The sequence below is a fragment of the Ornithorhynchus anatinus genome, chromosome 20, assembly GCF_004115215.2.
Source record: "Ornithorhynchus anatinus isolate Pmale09 chromosome 20, mOrnAna1.pri.v4, whole genome shotgun sequence".
Taxonomy (NCBI): Eukaryota; Metazoa; Chordata; class Mammalia; order Monotremata; family Ornithorhynchidae; genus Ornithorhynchus; species Ornithorhynchus anatinus.
The window spans coordinates 21,051,429-21,070,595 of NC_041747.1; the positions used below are offsets into that span (position 1 = coordinate 21,051,429).

Consider the following 19,167-nt stretch of genomic DNA (forward strand, 5'->3'; position numbering starts at 1 on the left):
ACAGTCAAAATGTAGGTGGCTTGAGAATTTGGAACCTGCTTTGCGGCATTCTCCTAGATTATATCACGCACGCTGTCAGAGGAACTGTCAATCCTACTTCTAGTTCAATCAAGAACCTGAAGTGCATCTGTAGGAACGATCTGGAATAAGCTGCCCAAAGTCATAATATCCGGTACCTTAAGTTGGTCAGAAACTGAAGCCAATCTTCTAAACAGATCCTCTGCTTTGCTGAAAATGGTCACGAATCCACTTGCGTTTCTCTCGATCATAACGGTGAAAATGCACTCATCTCCTGCCTCACCCACCCCCTTAAACTGGTTTGGAATACAGATGAATCTCTTCATTTCCCTGTAATACCTGGCCCGGACTTCTTCGAACGGAGGTTTGAATTGTAATCTTCCTTGCCTAAAGAATCGAGCACATCATTTTCAATTTTAGGTTTGTGGAATATCTTTAGGCAAAGCATTAACAGGATGAAAAAGGTCTTACTTGTAAATTAAATCGATGTTTATTTCTGGCAGATTCTCATTAAGTGCTTCTAAACCCATCTGATACTGATGCTCTAGAGCTTTGTACAGTTGATGATTCCAATGCTGCTTCCACGCGTGCATATCACTTGCTTGGAAACCCTAAAATTGTTTTAAAATAACAATCTTTTCATCACCTTTTAGTGATACTTGGGTTATAATCTGTCCTTTCCTTCATTCACCTAGCGCTTAGTAGGTGTGCATAGGAGAGTACAATTCTACAGAATTGGCAGACAGGCTCCCCGCCCACCCCACAGTGAGTTTCATGGGAAGCTAATGCATTAAGTAAAATGTTACACGCTTTAAATGTACCATATTTTTACCCTATGAGCTGGGAGCACGTGATCTGACTTTGATTCTGAGACTTTAAAGGCTTCTTTAAACATATTCATCGCTATCAGTAAACTCAAAGTTCAAATTTAACTCAGTAAGAACTAGAGGTTCTTGTCACCTACATGTTTACGATCTAACTATCACAGTCAGTCAATCGTATTTATTGAGCGCTTACTGTGTGCAGAGCACTGTACGAAGCACTTGGGAGAGGACTGTGTCTCCCAGCATTTGCAGACTATTAGACAAAATCAGGATCCCCACAGCTTCAGCTTCACAAATCAGATTGGTAGAGACTAGAAGTTTCAGGTAGCCAAGAGAGTTTTCAAGATAAAGCTAACCTTCCAGTAGCTGCACAATTATCAATATTTTAATGGGAAACCAAGAATCCTAAATTGAAGGTATGACATTGCAGTGAAAGAGGAATTGATCTGCAGACAAGGTGCTGCAATATAAAAGTGCTGCCAGGACATTAAGCAGGTCTTATATATTTCCGCTGATAGATCTTAAATATTTCGATTATCTTTCAAAAGCTTGATAATACCACTTTTATCATTTTTATTATAGGCTCACCTCCTACTGAGGAATCCCTAAATCCAGATTTCCCCCATTCTAGACTGTAAACTTGTTGTGGGCAGGGAACGTGTCTATCGACTCAGTTACACTGTACTTTCCCAAGCGCTCAGTACAGTGTTCTGCACACAGAAAGTGCTCAATCAGTACGACTGACTGATTGACTTCATCAACTGCTGATGGCTGCAAAAGAGTTAAAGAGTCGATTCGGTACCTGGGCTTCCACACTAGCTAAGCCAGTTCTCAATTCCTGTAGCCCATCTTTCCACCGCTGCTGCTGCCGGAGTAGATCAATATTCATAAGAGCGACGACCTGTGAAGAAATTGAAAAAGACTGCTTTGAAAAAGGAGCAGCTCCACAGATTCTGCTTCATAATTCTTCTCCAAATGCCGTCGAGTCTTTTCCGATCCACGGCAACTCCACCCACCCACCCCTATTTCCAGAATGTCCCATCCTCAACCAAAAAATCGTACCGGTATGTGAATCCACAGAGGTTTCCTGGTAAAAATATGAAAAATATGCCTTCTTCCACACTTCATAATTAAACCATACCTTTTCACAAAAGGTCGCGTGCCACTTTCTTAGTTTTCTATTTTCAGTGGCAAGTCTTTCAGCTGCACTTTGGAGTTTCTGAATGTAGACTTCTAATTCTTTAGGATTATCCCAGGTTATTTGAGACTTTTCCCCAGAGGCAGCTTTGGAATGCTAGAATTAAAAGAGAAAAACAATTCTTAAGCTGTATGGGGTTTTCAAAGCATCTCTATCCCCAAAGCTCAGAACCAATTTCTACGTTAGGCCTGGATTTAGGTGTCGTCATTATTACCCTCGTTCTATAAAAAGAGATGTACGGCGGTAAGAGGTGAAATGCCATACCTTAATTATCTGTTCAAATGCTAAAGCAGACTTTAGCATCATTGGTCTCTGGCTTTGAATCATCTGCTGATCAATAGAATTATAAAAGTGTGCCACCTATGAAAAGAAGTAGATAATCCATAACTGATACGGGATCGATTTTTTACATTAAGTTTTGATCACTTGAATTTCTCCCCATTCTCAAATCCTTGCCAAAAAGCAGTCCCCAAAACTGAAAACTTCCATTTCAATATTCAATTCTACTCTTGCTAGTCCATAACTTAAAAATGGTTTAAACAGCTAAATTTTCTGCACTACATCAGCTCGTTTGCATTGCCTATTATTTGCTTTTTCACTATAAATATTCCTAACCTAAATGTCTCTGAGGTTTTCACAGTTTTGTGTCCTTATCCTTAATAAAACTGAACTGCCTTTTGCAGGGCTTTTCCCCGTTCGTGTGGGAATACATCCTGAAACTCTAAGCTCCTTGAGGGCAGCGATCTTTATTGAGCCCTTACTGCGTTCAGAACACTTTACTAAGCACTTGGGGGAGAACAGTACAAGAGTTGGTAGACACGTTCCCTGCCCACAGAGAGCTTACGGTAACATCTTCCATTTTGAGAGGCAGTTAAGCACATACAGAACAATGCAGGTTCAAAGAATAAAAAGATTTTCTCCAAACGTGAGCCGAGTCCTGCCCTATGCCACTGGAGGGGTTCTGTGTACACACCATCTATGAAGTGTGACAAGAACCTGCGGTCATAAGATATAAGGAAGATTTGTAAGCAAATCAATACTTTTTTCTGAATCAAAAAAATGTTGCCTACCCTGGCTTCTCTTTCCCCCTGTGGCTTCACACCTTTCACATGTCTGCTTAGTGCCCTTCCCCTAAAGTGTTCATTTACTATTGAGTGTGTGATTTGCTCTAGATTCAGGATGTAAATGTGTATTTCAAATAATGAAAAGTAGAGCCCGGACTTGGGAGTCAGAGGTCATGGATTCGAATCCAGGCTCTGCCACTTGTCAGCTGTGTGACTTTGGGCAAGTCACTTCACTTCTCTGTGCCTCAGTTACCTCATCTGTAAAACGGGGATGAAGACTGTGAGGTTCATGTGGGACAACCTGATCACCCTGTATCCTCCCCAGCACTTAGAACAGTGCTCTGCACATAGTAAGCACTTAACGAATACCAATATTATTATTATCATTATTGTTCGCAGAATTATACTTCCCCGTATAGACTGAGCCTGTGGGAATTTCACCTTCGTCACTAACAAAAGTTACTCTGAAAAGCCCTAACATAACACGACGCGGTACTTGCGATAATAACGAGAACGAGTCATTGCTTCAGATGCAGAGAAGAGCATAGCCTAGCAGATAGAGCACGGGCCTGGGAGTCAAAATCATCTGGGTTCTAAACCCGGCTCAGCCCCTTCTCCGCTCTATGGCCTCGGACACATCATTTCTCTTTTTTGTGCCTCTGTTACCTCGTCGGTAAAATGAGGATTCGGATTGTGAGCTCCATGTGGATCATGGACTGTGTCCAACCTGATCAGCTTGTATCTACCCCAGTACTTGGTATCATGCCTGGCACACGGTAAGCATTTAACAAATACCCCCCAAAAAATGTAAACACCACAGCACTTGAAATCTAGGAACCGGATGAAGCATCTGCTCCGCAAATTTACTCACCAACTAATAATAATAATAATAATAATGTTGGTATTTGTTAAGCGCTTACTATGTGCAGAGCACTGTTCTAAGCGCTGGGGTAGACATAGGGGAATCAGGTTGTCCCACATGGGGCTCACAGTCTTAATCCCCATTTTACAGATGAGGTAACTGAGGCCCAGAGAAGTTAAGTGACTTGCCCACAGTCACACAGCTGACAAGTGGCAGACCCGGGATTCGAACTCATGACCTCTGACTCCAAAGCCCGTGCTCTTTCCACTGAGCCACGCTGCTTCTCACTGAGGACTTGCAGGAACTAAGACAGAGTGACAAAACTTTAAAAATTCCAGATGCTCCTTTCAAGAGAGGCCCTGACTCTTTCGTCTAGAGAATTACTTAGAATCATCCCGGCACAAAAAATGAAAATAAACACTGCCAATCTATTTCTCAATTGCCTTTTGAAAGAACTATAATGGCTTAACCCAAATGACCCACAAGCTGGAAATAACAAAAGGACATAGAATGGCTTTGAAATGTTTTGTTATCAGCATAGTGAAATCCCGGCAAGTAAAGGTGTTAATAGAATATTATCTCATACTTGTTTGAGGATAATCGCTTGCTTGCAGAATTTTTGTGCCATGTTTGCAACTTGCTGGATTTTGGCAGGAATAACGAAGCCAAGGGCAGAAAGCTGACGCACTTCTCTCAGAAGAACCACCAAGCGATCGGAATAATGTATTTTTAACGCGCCATCGCAAGGATCCAATTCCATAATGCGACTATTAGCCTGGATACTAAGACAAAAATATAACCAATTGAAAAGTTTCAAATACGTTCCCGCTTTTCATGCCATCTGATATATTTCAGCATTGTATGGACGCTGATCTGGTCCTCTAAGAAGGAGAGTTTTGAAATTCCTTAATTGTTATTCCAGTAACTTCCAGCCAACACTATTAAAGAGCAGCATCGATCATCCTGAAATAAACTTGATTCAAGACCTTCATTAAAAATTTTCATTCCCAGCAGACAATAAACCTAAAAGAAATCCCACACTTGTTTTTAGTTTTTCCCATTACACCCAGAAAAGGGGATTCCACAATATCAATTCATTCCGACATGTGTAAGTCCTCATTGTCCTGAAATTATTCGCCTAAATTCCCACGTCAGTCACGGTCAGTCTTTTGGGGAGAGGTGTGTGTAATCAGAAGTCTACTGAAAGCGGCAAGGAAAGTGTGGGGTAGCCAAGGGGAATAGTACACACCCCATTCATTCATTCATTCATTCATTCATTCAATAGTATTTATTGAGCGCTTACTATGTGCAGAGCACTGTACTGTACTAAGCGCTTGGAATGGACAAATCGGTGACAGATAGAGACAGTCCCTGCCCTTTGACGGGCTTACAGACTAATCGGGGGAGACGGACAGACAAGACCGATGGCAATAAACAGAATCAAGGGGAAGAACATCTCAGAGAAACAGCATAGCCTAGTGGATAGACCATGGACCTGGGAGTCAGAAAGACCTGGGTTCCAATCCCGGCTCTGCCACTTGTCTGCCATGTGACTCTGAGCAAGTCATTTCATTTCTCTGGAAAAAGGGAATTAAGTCGGTGAGCCCCAGGTGGGACAGGGACTTTGCCCGACCCGGTTTGCTTGTATCCTCCCCGCTGCTCAGTACAGAGCCGGGCACATAGTGAATGCTTAACCAATACCACAGTTATTATTATTATCATCATTATTATTCCAAGAGCAAAGGGATTGCTTGCCTATATTATCCAGCGGCCATTAGGGCTTCCTGGGCGGAGTTTGTTTTCACAGCCAAAGGAGTGAAATTGCAAAAAATTCAAAGCATTTCCTATCCAGACTGCTCCAAGCCCCTCTGATTCTGCTAGGAGAAGATACGCTCCTGCCTTTGTTGCCAAAATAACACAGGCCAGGGACACAGTAATAACAGTATTTTATACGCACTTACTGCGTCCAGAGCATTGTGCTAAGAGCCGGGAAAGAACACACAGGTGAAAATCAGACAGAGTTGTCCTTTGGAACTTAGAATTTCTTCCTTTTTCCCAGCAAAAGGCTTACAGCCCATGTACTCTGAGATCTCCAAGAAGCATCCCCGATTCATTCATTTTGATCCACTACACGCACACGTGCATGGGTGTGTGGCTAGAAATCTCCATCCACATTCTTTTTCCATTTGACTCCCTGAATCTGTTTCAAATTGTACGGAATGGTTTAAAATATACTTACCACAAGCCAGATTTAGAATCGGATAAGGCTGCCTGAATATCCCGGGACCAGTCATCAAACTGTTCTTGCTCGTACGTTTTAAACTGCTCCAGGAGATCGTCGGCACTTCGACGGAAAGATCGAAATCCTGTCAGGTCAGACAAAAGAGCCTCTGCGATCTTGATAGTGTCATCCACCTGTAGAGTCAGAATGGTATGCATTTTTTTTTAAAAAAGCAACTGGATGATCAATTTAGCATAAAAATACATACAATGCATTCCTTCTCTCTCTATATGTTTTTAAGCGGTCTGAAAGAATGCTAGCCATTGCTGTAAATTGTTTCTCTTCTGTTCCTGAGAGCAGAACTACCATCACCACTTAATATTTATCGACAGGCCTCCAGACACATGGAATTGCCTCAAACGCCAACAGATAAATTGATCAGAGGCTTAGATCAGTCCAAAACTAAGTGCTAGGCACTCTACTAAGAGCTGGGGTAGATACAAGGCAATGGGGTTGGACAAAGTCCCTGTCCCACAAGGGGCTCCGTCACTTGTCTGCTGTGTGACCTTGGGCAAGTCACTTCACTTCTCCGGGCCTCAGTTCCCTCATCTGTAAAATCGGGATGAAGACTGTGAGCCCCACATGGGACAACCTGATTACCTTGCATCTAGAGTGCTTGACAGGTAATACGCGCTGAACTAAAGTCATAATCATGATTATTAATCCTCATTGAATGATTTATTGAGAGTAGGCAACTGAGCCAAAGAGAAGTGAAGTGACTTGTCCAAGGTGGAGCAGGGAACAACCCCACGTGCTCCAACTCCCAGGCCCGTGTTCTTTTCACTAGGCCACGCTGGTCTCTGTAAAATTGCAAAAGGGAATCATAAATGTTGTCGTGTACCCGTCGTTTAGGACTGGTGATGGTGGAGTAACCCTCAGAGAACAGCGGGGGAACCTCAGCGGGGTGAAGAACCACTCACACCCTCTCTCCTTCCTGCCGGTTCTCAAGGCCAAGCGTGTAACTAAGACGCCCCCCAGAACGCATTTAAACCAGTACCTTCAGTTCCAGCTGACGGACCCAAACTATATTATTGACAACTTCAGAAAGATTTCTGCCGGAAAGTGGCCCGGATAATTCGCCGGGGGCACCGTGGCATCGATGGTCAAAGTCTGTTCGAAAATCTGTAAGACGTAAATCATACGAATCCTCACTTAATTCACTGCATTTTGAAATGACGTCGACGTCGTCGTCTTACGCTGTCGAGTCTTGTCCAACCCATAGCGACTCCAGGGACACATCTTTTCCAGAAAGCCCCACCTCCATCTGCAATCGTTCTGGAGGTGGATCCATAGAGTTTTCTCGGTAAAAATCCGGAAGCGGTTTACCGTCGCCTCCTTCCGCGCAGTAAACCCGAGTCTCCGCCCTCGACTCTCTCCCGTGCCGCTGCTGCCCAGCACAGGGGAGTTTCGACATGTAGGCGATGGCCCGCCACTCGCTAGCCACTGGCCAAGCGAGGAATGGAATGGACAGGCCTCTGCTTGCTCTCCCTCCCACAGTCGAGACCGGTAGAGTACCGGAAACTCCCCAGGCGTGACCCTGAGAAATAATGTTAGTTTGGGGAAAATAAAATGTAATGGGCACTCTTTTCCCCCTAGTCAATCCATCAATAGGATTTATTGAGTGTTTACTGTGTACAGGCCACTGAACTACGTGCTTGGAAGAGTACGATGCAGAGTTGCTAGACGTGTTCCCTGCCCACGACGAGCTTACCGTCTTTGGGAGAGATTCACCCCAAAGCACGGCTGAAAATAACCATTTTGTTATGTAATTAACTTTTTTACCTTTGACTGAACCCACAAGTCTTGCTAGCAGAGTTTCTCGTTCTACAATCAATTCTTTGCTTATAGTTGGACGTTTCACCAGTTCCTTGTATTTCAGAAATGCCTGAAGAAGCTAGAATGATTCAAAGCCATGTTTTTGCTATGAAAACAGTGTTTTGGATAATAATAATCATAATCATAATAATAGTATTTGTTAAGCACTTACTATGTGCCAGGCGCTGTTCTAAGCGCTGGGGTAGATATCAGATAATCGGGTTGGACACAGAAATACCGTGCGTGATTTATCTGCCCTATATTAATATTCCCTTAAAAGCATAAAGGCAAATTTTAAAAGAAAATCAGAATAGCACACACCTGCTGGGGACTATCTTGAATTTCTGAAAAATAGGTTTTTAACTTCCCTGCTATTTTTTCTTCTGCTGGTGCAATAATTTTTTCATACCGAGACACTGCTGATTTCCACAGAGGCTAAAACCAAGGAATGAATTGGTTAGTTCGGTATATATACACAATTGCTCACCGTAATAATAAAAAAAAATTGACATCCATATGTCTATCTACACATATACATTCATATACCTCAGTGTAGGGATTATACTGCACAGGATTCAGGCCAGTAAAGGGTTCAAACACTTGAGCGTGGCACTTGACTTTTTCTTCGCCAACGGGCAAGAAATAGATGAGTTTTTCATGAACCGTTCTAATGGCCAAGATCTGCAAAATGAAAAGAGTATTTTCATTATTTTGATGACCCATCATTTCAAGTCAACCAATCGTGGAATTTACTATGAAAACTCCAACGGCCCCTGATGTGCCGTCGGAACCGCATTGCCAAAAGACGATCAGAAGAATGCCGAAGTGTATTTTTTTTTAAATGTTATTGGTTAAGCACTTCCTATGGGTCAAGCACTGTTCTAAGCACTGGGGTAGATATAAGTCGATCGGGCCGGGCACGTGGGGCTCACAGTCCAAGCTGAAATCAAGAAGACGGTGCAGTTATGGACTGAAACGGTTACCTCCTCCAGGCGTCTGCCAAGCCGGTCAAGAGCTTCCGGGAAATATTTCCCATTTTTCCACGGATGAGGAATATACCGTTGCCACACCTGTCCAGTTAAATGATCGCAGGCGGCTAGCCACTGTTCACAGATCGTTATCCCGGCCTTCAGGTTTTCCTTCACAAGATGGAAAGCATCCTCCCAGAGGTTCAAAGAACCCAGTTTTTTTCTGAACGAACCTTCCAGGGAACCCCCCTGCAAACAACATAAAAAAGACATGCGACGGCCCCTGAGCAAAAGTCCACAAGCATTAGCCGACGGCCCCCGTAAGGGAAGTCGGGGATAACGATCGTGGTACTTGTGAGCGCGTACTACGTGTCAGGCACCGTACTGAGCGCCGGGGTAGAAAATAATAATAATGTTGGTATTTGTTAAGCGCTTACTATGTGCAGAGCACTGTTCTAAGCGCTGCGGTAGATACAGGGTCATCAGGTTGTCCCACGTGAGGCTCACGGTCTTAATCCCCATTTTACAGATGAGGGAGCTGAGGCCCAGAGAAGCCAAGTGACTAGCCCAAAGTCACACAGCTGACAAGTGGCATAAGGTAACCGGGTTGGACCCGGCCTCTGTCCCACACGGGGCTCGCGGTCTTCATCCCCGTTTCACAGATGAGGTAACTGAGGCCCAGGGAAGTGAAGTGACTTGCCCAAAGTCACACAGCAGATAACTGGCGGGGCCCGGAGAAGAACCCGGGTGCCCTGACTCCCGGCCCGGTGTCCCATCCGTGCCGCTTCACTCAGTTTCTCCCTCCATCTCGACAAGCCCCCCCCTCAGATGACCAAAATGTCCACTGTTTTCAGTCAGGGAAAGGCCTCCCTCAAACAGCGGGCGGAAGCCGGAATCCAAACATCTCAGAGAGGCGAGGGAGAGAACTGCTCCAAGACAGAGGTCAGCAGAGAGCTGGGAGAACAAGAGAGAGAGCGCGAGAATCCGTCAGACACGGGTGGATGTACAGGAGCGACACGCCTAGGCGAAAGAACCCGGGTCTGGGAGTCAAGAGGACGTGGCTTCTAATCCGGCTCCGCCACGTGTCTGGCGGTTGACGTTGGGCAAGTCGCTTGGAGGGGCGCGTGGCTCGGTGGAAAGAGCCCGGGCTTTGGGAGTCAGAGGTCAGGGGTTCGAATCCCGCCTCTGCCACCTATCAGTTGTGTGACTGCGGGCGAGTCACTTCACTTCTCTGGGCCTCGGTTCCCTCATCTGTAAAATGGGGATTAAGACCGGGAGCCTCACGTGGGGCAACCTATTTCCCCGTATCTACCCAGCGCTTAGAATGCTCTGCACATAGTAAGCGCTTAACAAACATTGTTATTATTATTACTTGGCTTCTCTGGGCCTCATGTTACCTTCATTTGAACAATGGGGATGAAAGATGTGGAGCCCCACGTGGGATGGGGATTGTGGCCACCCTCATATCTATCCCCAGCGCTTAGACCGGTGCTTGGCACGTGGCAAGAACTTGATATCGCAATTATTATTGTTATTAGAGAACAGGGAACAAACGGGGAGATGGATAGGGAGATTGCACTCTTCCCCACTCCCACTTTCGTCACCTAAACGCTCCCAGGACTCTGACTTTAAAGCTCCCCAAAATACCCACTGGAGACAGGTTCTCCCTGTCGACTGAAACTGAGGCGCAGACTAACTTCATTTCCCAGATTGCAACGCAAGGCATATTAGTCCCGCTTAGATTTGTCTAGAGTTACCGATGTATACATTCCAAGCGCTTAGTACAGTGCTCTGCACACAGTAAGCACTCAATAATTACTATCGAATGAATCTGCCTCAGCTTGCGGTATCAGCCGTATGTCCATCCAGCCCCTTCCCCGCCGGTACCGATGACATTCAGAAGGTGCAGCATGCGCGACTCGGGGTAATGGTCATGTTTCGGTTTGCCTCCAGACGTCATCCACGGTGTCCCGGGTCGTCTCCACTAAGTCCACCACTTCCAGTAAGGACAGGTTATCCAAATTGTAGAAATCCTAGAGATCAAAACGTAAGACTTTTAGAAACGCAGCGGACAGAAAAAATACACGCCTTCGTCCGGTATAATAATTATTGATACTTAAGCGCTTACTGTGTGCCGAGCACTGTTCTAAGCGTCTGAAACTTATAAGCTAAGACTATATCGACAATTGATAATGATAATTACAGTACTTAAGTGCTTACTACGTGTCAGGCACCGTTCTAAAGCACCGGCGTAGATACTAGGGAGTCGGACTGGCCGCAGTCCCGTCCCACACGGGGCCCGCAGCCTTAATCCCCATTTTCCAGATGAGGTAACCGAGGCCCGGAGAAGTGAAGTGACTCGTCCCAGGTCACACAGCGGACATGTGGCGGATCCGGGTTAGAACCCCCGACCTTCTGACTCCCAGGCCCGGGCTCTAGCCACGAATCCCTGCTATTTCTCCATAGTCTTCCCACCGGCTCTTCCACCTGTCTGCTGTGTGACTCTGGGCAAGTCGCTTCACTTCTCCGTGCCTCAGTTACCTCAGCTGGGAAAGGGGAAGACGTGAGCCCCACGTGCGCCACGGGCTGTGTCCAACCTGATTAGTCCTGTATCCACCCAGGACTCAGCACAATGCCAGCACGTAGCAAGCACGTTACAAACAGCATTTTAAAAAAAGCATCTGGGAGCTAACCGATTCTCAACTTACTTCCAAAACTGCCCAGGAAACTCTGGCACGACCAGGTCACTGTGCCGCCTCCTCTGTCAGCTTCAGTAACCTCGAGGAGACGCTGGAGTCTTTGAAGTCCTCCATCAAATTCCCCCTCCTACCTCACCACTTTCCTACTACATCCCAGCCTGCCCACTTGACTCCTCTCGATCACCCCGTCTCACCGCCGACCTCTTGCCCACGTCCTGCCCCTGGCCCGGACGGCCCTCCCTCCTTTAATCCGACAGTGACTCTCCAAGTCTTATTGAAGGCCCCTCTCCTCCAAGAGGCCTTCCCTGACTAAGCCCTCCTTTCCTCATCTCCCACTCCCTTTATACATCCTTCAGCAGCTACACACATAACAGTAATTGATTTGTATTTCTTATTAAGATCTGTTTCCCCCCTCTAGACTGTAAGCTCCGCTGTGGGCAAGGGAGATGTCTGCTTAGTGTTTTTTTGTACTCTCCCAAGTGCTTAGTACAACGCTCTGCACCCGGTGAGCGTGCCTTAAAATAGGATTGACCTGTTTAGAGCCCAGATTGGCCAGTGGGCGTGGAGAACTAAACCCTCTTTTCCCCCATTTTCCTCTGCTCCTCCCCCTCTCCCGTCCCATCCCCTCAGCATTGTACTCGTCTGCTACAACTATGTTTTCATTACCCCTATTTATTCTGCTAAAGAAATGTACACTCGCCTCGATTCTATTGATTGCTATTGTTTTAATGAGACGTTCATCCCCTCGATTCTATCTATTGCTATTGTTCTCGTTCTGTCCGTCTCCCCCGATTAGACCGTGAGCCCGTCCAAAGGGCAGGGACTGTCTCTATCTGTTACCGATTTGTCCATTCCAAGCGCTTAGTACAGTGCTCCTGCACATAGTAAGCGCTCAATAAATAACTATTGAATGAATGAATGAATGAATGAATAAATGAATGAGAAGAGGGCTTCCAGACTTCACAGCCACCTGCTAGCAATTACGTGCCCTTCCAGACCAGAGGCAGCCAGGAGGACAGCAATTCCACAGAATGACTGCCCTGCCTCTACTGATCTTAAAAACACAGGTTTTGACTTGGGATTAGCAGGGATTGATCCGGGACAAGAAGTTCTGCGTTATCGACCTACAGAGAGTTCATCTGAAAATCAGGCTGGAGACACCTGCATTAAGAGGCAGGCTCCGCTCAGATGTTTTTCTGGGTTTTGCTCGGCCTTTCAATTTCTCTGCTTTGGAGCTGAAAATCAAGATGTGCGATCGTTTGGTGGCTCACCCCAAGGGAAAAAAAACAACACCCCGTCATTGAAGCAAACTAATAACTGGAATTTTCAAGCTCTGCTCTGTGTTTTGACAATAAGAACCATCTTTTTCAACGTGTTACTGTGGAAATTGACCTCACTCCACCACCACCTTCATTTTTTCCAACTTAAATATATTTTCCATATATAAAGAAGAGAATTGGCCCAATGGGAACTTTCAATATTGCAGATTATTTCAAAATAGTTATTCAAATCTTCAGGTCAGAGGATCTAATGGGCACATTATAGGCCAATAAACATCAAAAACAGCTTCGTAAAATGACAGATCAACGATTCATAAGTGAACTTCTTCATTGCTGGTGGTCTCTTCCTTTCGCCTTTTCTGATATTCAGACCTCGAGTAGGAAAAGAAGTTAACTTTGGGGGCGGGGGGGGGCAGGAAATGATAAAGAACGCTATTTCGCCCCAAACTTCAACTGAATTATTACCGTGGGTTCCGGTCATTCGTTTGTTTTGGAAGACAGACTGAACACCCCCATCTCGCCCAGGTTCAGCCAAGGAATTAATTCTGCCCTGGGTGGGGAGGCTCCGACGGGGAGAAGTAGTTCGAATGGGAACGACAGTCTAAAGAGGAGCAATACGCCCTTTAGGGGGGTTTCCGTCTACCCCCATTTTAGGAGTAACGGCCTAAGGTCACCAGGCTCCGTCGCCAGTTCCGCGAGCAATGGCCCCGGCCACAAGTGCCAATGGATAAATCCCAAGAAGCCTGGGCCCAAGTTCTGCTGTCTCTTCACTGAACGTATTAGAATGCTGGTAAATGGCTGGGGACAAACTCCGTTCCCTGGCATTTTCCAATCTGACAGAAATCTACCGAGCAGTAATCCCTAAAATCTGGGTGGGATTTCAAATATAACATAAAGGAAATACATACCCTTGAAACCGTTTCAAACAGTTCTTTAAAATATAACGGCTCTATCTCTGTTACTTGATTTATTTCCTCGGTGGGCATGTTCTATCCAAAACTGGAATTCGTCGCTTGGTGTAAGGATTCCTGAAAAAGATAACGGGAGAGACACGGCATGGCCCCTACTGGTCTGTTATTAGACACTCCTGTGCGTGCAGAGCAAGAGTCTGATCAATCCGCGTCTTTCCCGCGGTCATCCTGAGGCGTGTCTAGATGGGGCCTTTTCCAACCCTCCTTCTCCCAAATTCCCTAGCTCAGCTCACTGCGGCTGCTACTGTCCACACCTCTCCCTCCGCCACCTCAGATTTTTTAGTTTTTTGGAGTGTTTTTTTTAAATGGTATTTGTTAAGTACTCACTCTATGCCAGGCACGGTTCTAAGGCTTGGGGTAGATCCAAGGTAATCAGGTTGGACAGAATCCAACGCAGCCCCGTCCCGTGTGGGGCTCACAGTCTCAATCCCCATTTTACAGGTGGGGTAACGGAGGCGCAGAGAAGTTAAAAGACATGCCCCAAGTCACACAGCAGACAAGTGGTGGAGCCAGGACTAGAATCCAGGTCCTCCTGACTCCCAGGCCCGTACTCTCCCCGCGAAGACTCGCTGCTTCTCTGATGATGGACTTCTCACACTATTCACAGAAAAATTCTACCAGAAGCAGCCCCCATAATTCTTGTAGCTTCTCTCCCTGATTGGATCAGAGCAACATGGGTTCGAATCCCGGCTCTACCACCCGTCGCTGTGTGACTGGTGGGCAAGTGGCTTTTCTTTCTCTGTGCCTCAGTTCCCTCATCTGTAAAATGGGGATGAAGACTGTGAGCCTCACGTGGGACAACCCGATGACCCCGTATCTCCCCCAGCGCTTAGAACAGTGCTCTGCACATAGTAAGCGCTTAACAAATACCAAATAAAAAAAAATTCTGGAGAGATGCGAGGAATCTTTTTAAATTTTAAATAAAATCACCCAACTCAGTAACCCCCTAAACATTTGCAAGCCTCACAATCACACTATTCTGCTTACATTTCATTTAAGTATGCTTGCTTCGGTTACGTGTTTTTACTTGTCTATGTACATCATATATAGGCAACAAACAAAGTGTTTCTATATAGGAAGAGAACATAGACAAACCAAAAAAAATTATATAAACATACAGAGATGTAGGCAAAACAAAAAATAACACGCTAGTCCGAAACAAGCGCATTCAAGTAAAATGTAAGCACGACTGTGAGGATCGCCAAACCTTTAGATGGGTTATTTTATTTTATGTATATTAGCAGCATAGTAAAAGGGAATGATTTTAGGCTGGGGGAGAATCCCCTCTTTCTACTAATTTCTTTAAGGTGATATATTGACTCTCAGATATCTATTCTGGAGTTCAGAAAAGGTAAGGGCTTTTAAGCATAAAGTGCACGCAGGGCAGCATTTTCTGAAGTCCTGATTCATTCATTCAATATTCATTCAATAGTATTTAACTGAGCGCTTACTATGTGCAGAGCACTGTACTAGGCGCTTGGAATGGACAAATCGGTGAACAGATAGAGACAGTGCCTGCCCTCTTATGGGCTTCCGGTCTAATCGGGGGAGACGACAGACAACAATGGCAAAAATAGAATCGAGATAAACAGAATCTGATAAAATAAAAGCTAAGACAAATACAACACAGTATGAAACAAACTCTGTTACAAGATTTATAATCTCTGGCAGGCGTTATGAGAACTATCTACAAACACAGAATTAAATTCACGCCTTCCTCTAATTCCCAAGATGCCATTTTGAATGCAAAATTCCATTAAGTCAACTCAGAGCGGAGCAGCTCCAAGAGGGTACAGAAAGGTCTGAATTTCCCACTGAGAGGCTCCGTCAAGCTTTCTGCAAATTAAATCTAAGTTGTCACCGACCCTCGAACGTCGTTTCCTTGAATTTCAACTTGGATAAATTGGGATGAGATCTACGTAGAACGATCCCCAAGCCAGCTTCAAGTTCACTCAGAAGACTCGGAGCTTGGATCAAAGTTTTGCTCCATTCTTCGTCCTAGAGGAGAACAGAATCCAGCCAACGGTCGTCACTGAATATACTTCCCAGAAAAGAGAAAGAGCAGCAAATTCATTCTGTCTTCATCATCTACTAGAAATACGAAGTCATAGGGGTGAGTAAGAATCTGCTGTTCGACATGATCTGTACAAGGATGTTCTAGAAGTACGGGTTTGTCGTTTGATCTGTTTGAAAAAGGAAAAGACCGAACTGACCGGTTTCTATCGGCCCCTATCCCCTAGGGAATGTAATAATAATGATGACGACGATAATAATAATAACGGTATTTGCTAAACGCTTACTTAGTGCCAGTCGCCGTTCTCAGCGCTGGAGTGGATTCAAGCAAATCGGGTTGGACGCGGTCCCTGTCCCACATGGGACGATCTCCATTTTACAGATGAGGGAACTGCAGCACGGAGAAGGGAGGTGACTCGTCCGGGGTCGCCCAGGCAGACAAGTGACAGGGCTAGAACCCAGGTCCTTCTGACTCCCGGGCCCGGGCTCCATCCACGAGGCCACAGCAGCATCTAGAACACTGGCCCTTCTGGGAAAACTGTCTCTTTCAGCAGAAATGGACTTTGGTTTTTGTTGTCACGGTCGATGTGGTTTTTTGCCTCATTTAACCTATTATTTCCATCAATCAAATTTATCGAGTGCTTACTATGGGCGAAGCACTGTACTAAATACTTAGGAAAGTACAGTGTCATTTCTTTCCCCGGGAGCCAGTTGGTCACTTTTCCCCTGCTCCAGGCAATCACCAGGAAAGAAATCTGAATAAAGTCGCTCCCATCAAGGACTCGAAGTCCTCGAACAGTGTGAAATCATCAAGATAATGGGAAAACTGTGACGTTAAGGTCCTTCCAGAGAATTAACACAACAAAATGATGCTTAAATATCTGTCTTTCTGCTAAAGGTAAACCTGTCACGGTACGGGACTTAGATAAATAGTATGAACATAGCTGTAAAAAGATATCCACTAAAATGTATTACCTTTGACAACATCGGTGCAAATACTTGCCGTACTGCTTGATAAAGAGAACTAATCGGCGAATCTAACGTAGATGACACGAGGATATTGCTGTGAAGGTTATCCTCTGTAATCGCTTCAGGCCGCAACTTAAAAAACACCAATACTTTATCTTTCGTATCTCCGACGTCGATCTGAAACGGCCAAATGAACACAGCCGAGTCGTCATAATTATTGTTCGTCAGAACGGAGAAATGCTTTTGACAACGGCCGAAAGCTAAGTCAGCTTAGAAAAGGGGGAATTCTTTTTGAAATACATTCAGAAGCATGAAAAGGGGTGTTCTTCGAAAACAAAGATCTGATTGTCACGATCCCAGCCAGCGCTAAACACGGAGCCTGGCGCCTAGTAAGTGCTTAACAAATAACACAATCATCAGTATAATTATTATTATTATTATTATTATTATTACCCTCTCGCTCCCCAGAACAAACAGATGGCCCACACTGATCCAGCTTGTTGTAAACTGAAACCTCACTGCTCAGAAACCGCAGGAGGGAAGGAATAAATGGAAGCAATAATAATAATGTTGGTATTCGTTAAGCGCTTACTAGGTGCAGAGCACCGTTCTAAGCGCTGGGGTAGATACAGGGTCATCAGGTCGTCCCACGTGAGGCTCCCAGGTAATCCCCATTTTACAGATGAGGAAACTGAGGCCCAGAGAAGTGAAGTGACTCGCCCCCAGTCACACGGCCGACGAGCGGCGGAGCCGGGATTCGAACACACGACCCGTGACTCCCAAGCCCGGGCTCTTTCCACTGAGCCACGCTGCAAGGACTAAGTAACCGTCTTTTCAAAGTTTCGCGGGCTGGATTGTGCCGACCAATTTCTCGGGCCTCTCCCCGGTTCTTGGTACAGCGCACTGCACAGAGTATAGGGCTTTTCCAAGTTTTCGATACAGGGCACCGCACAGCGTATGGGTCTCGCCCAAGCTCTTGATACAGCGCTCCGCTCGGAGCACGGATCCTTCCCAAGTTTTGACTCGGTGCTCTGCACAGCACACGGGTCTTCCCCTAGTTTTCGTTACGATGCTTTGCACAGGTCTCTCCCAAGTTCTTGCCACAGTGCTCTGCACAGGGCATGGGTCTTTCCCAAGTCTTTGACGCAGTGCTCTGCACAGGGCATGGGCCTTTCCCAAATCTTGGGCACAGTGCTCTGCACAGAGCATAGATCTTTCCAAAGTTTCAATACAGTGCTCCTCACAGAGCACGGGTCTTCTAGTTTTCGCTACAATGCTTTGCACAGTGACTTGCCCCAAGTCCCACAGCTGACAAGTGGCAGGGGCGGGATTAGAACCCACGACCTCCGACTCCCAAACCCGTGTTCTTTCCACTGAGCCCCGCTGCTTCTCCTACGTTTCGCTCCAGCGCTTTGCCCAGCGCATTGGTCTCTTCCGAGTTCCGACACGAGTCCCAGCACGGAGCGAGGGTCTTCCCCCCGTTTTGGACACAACGCTTTGCACAGTCCTTCCCGAATTCCTCGACCCGGGGCTCTGCGGGGCCTCCCCCCCTTGCGGCTCCCTGCTCTGCCCGGGGCATCGGCCTCTCGCCAGTTTCGGCCCGCAGGGTGAGCGCGCCGGGAAGAGGGATGGGCAGGCGGGGGCGATACCGTGTTGGAGAGGGCGAGCCCGCCGGGCGACCGCTGGACGGTGAGGAGCAGCTGGTTGCCGTCGTCCAGGAAGCTGTCGAGCTCGGGGCGGCGGCCGCCGGGCCACCAGCTCTCCTGGGCCTCCGCCGGCAGCCCCAGGTAGTCCCGCGTCGTGGCCAGGATGAACATCTTCCGAGCGTCGCCCGCCATCGTCCCCGCCGGGGCCCAGAAGGATGGGGAAGGACCAGCCGCTTCTCCGTTGCCAGGGGCGTCGCTATGGAGACCGCCCTCGGCCGCCTCCCTTCCGCGCCTGCGCCGTCGCCCGGGGAGGGAGGGGGGCCGCCCGTGCGCCTGCGCAGTGGGTCGGAGGGGGAGAGGCCGCGCCTGCGCCGTAGCGCGGAGGGAGGACCGGCCGCGCCCGCGCCTGCGCCGTAGCGCGGAGGCGCGGAGGGAGGGGCGGCCGCGCCTGCGCCGTGGGCCAGCTTCGAGGAGCGCAAGCTGCGCATGCGCGTCCGTCCCCATTGGCGAGCGAGGAGCCGACACCGGTCCTGTGGACCGGCGGATGCTCACGTCGTCA

At 46.8% G+C, this 19,167-nt stretch overlaps 1 protein-coding gene across 1 annotated transcript in view; it reads right to left on the reverse strand.

The window, feature by feature from the left end:
• DYNC2H1 (dynein cytoplasmic 2 heavy chain 1) overlaps window positions 1–18,868 on the reverse strand; it is a 194,561-nt gene extending 175,693 nt beyond the window's left edge. The window contains 20 exon segments of the mRNA XM_007666838.4: window positions 177–405; window positions 490–629; window positions 1,645–1,743; window positions 1,984–2,136; window positions 2,305–2,400; window positions 4,553–4,748; window positions 6,206–6,381; window positions 7,245–7,369; window positions 8,030–8,141; window positions 8,384–8,497; window positions 8,609–8,743; window positions 9,046–9,252; window positions 9,254–9,279; window positions 10,918–10,966; window positions 10,968–11,063; window positions 13,918–13,953; window positions 13,955–14,037; window positions 15,846–15,978; window positions 16,969–17,139; window positions 18,612–18,868. Of these exon segments, the coding sequence (XP_007665028.2) occupies window positions 177–405; window positions 490–629; window positions 1,645–1,743; window positions 1,984–2,136; window positions 2,305–2,400; window positions 4,553–4,748; window positions 6,206–6,381; window positions 7,245–7,369; window positions 8,030–8,141; window positions 8,384–8,497; window positions 8,609–8,743; window positions 9,046–9,252; window positions 9,254–9,279; window positions 10,918–10,966; window positions 10,968–11,063; window positions 13,918–13,953; window positions 13,955–14,037; window positions 15,846–15,978; window positions 16,969–17,139; window positions 18,612–18,800 (2,565 nt within the window). The 5' untranslated portion in view covers window positions 18,801–18,868.
• Between the last annotated feature and the right edge of the window lie 299 nt (window positions 18,869–19,167).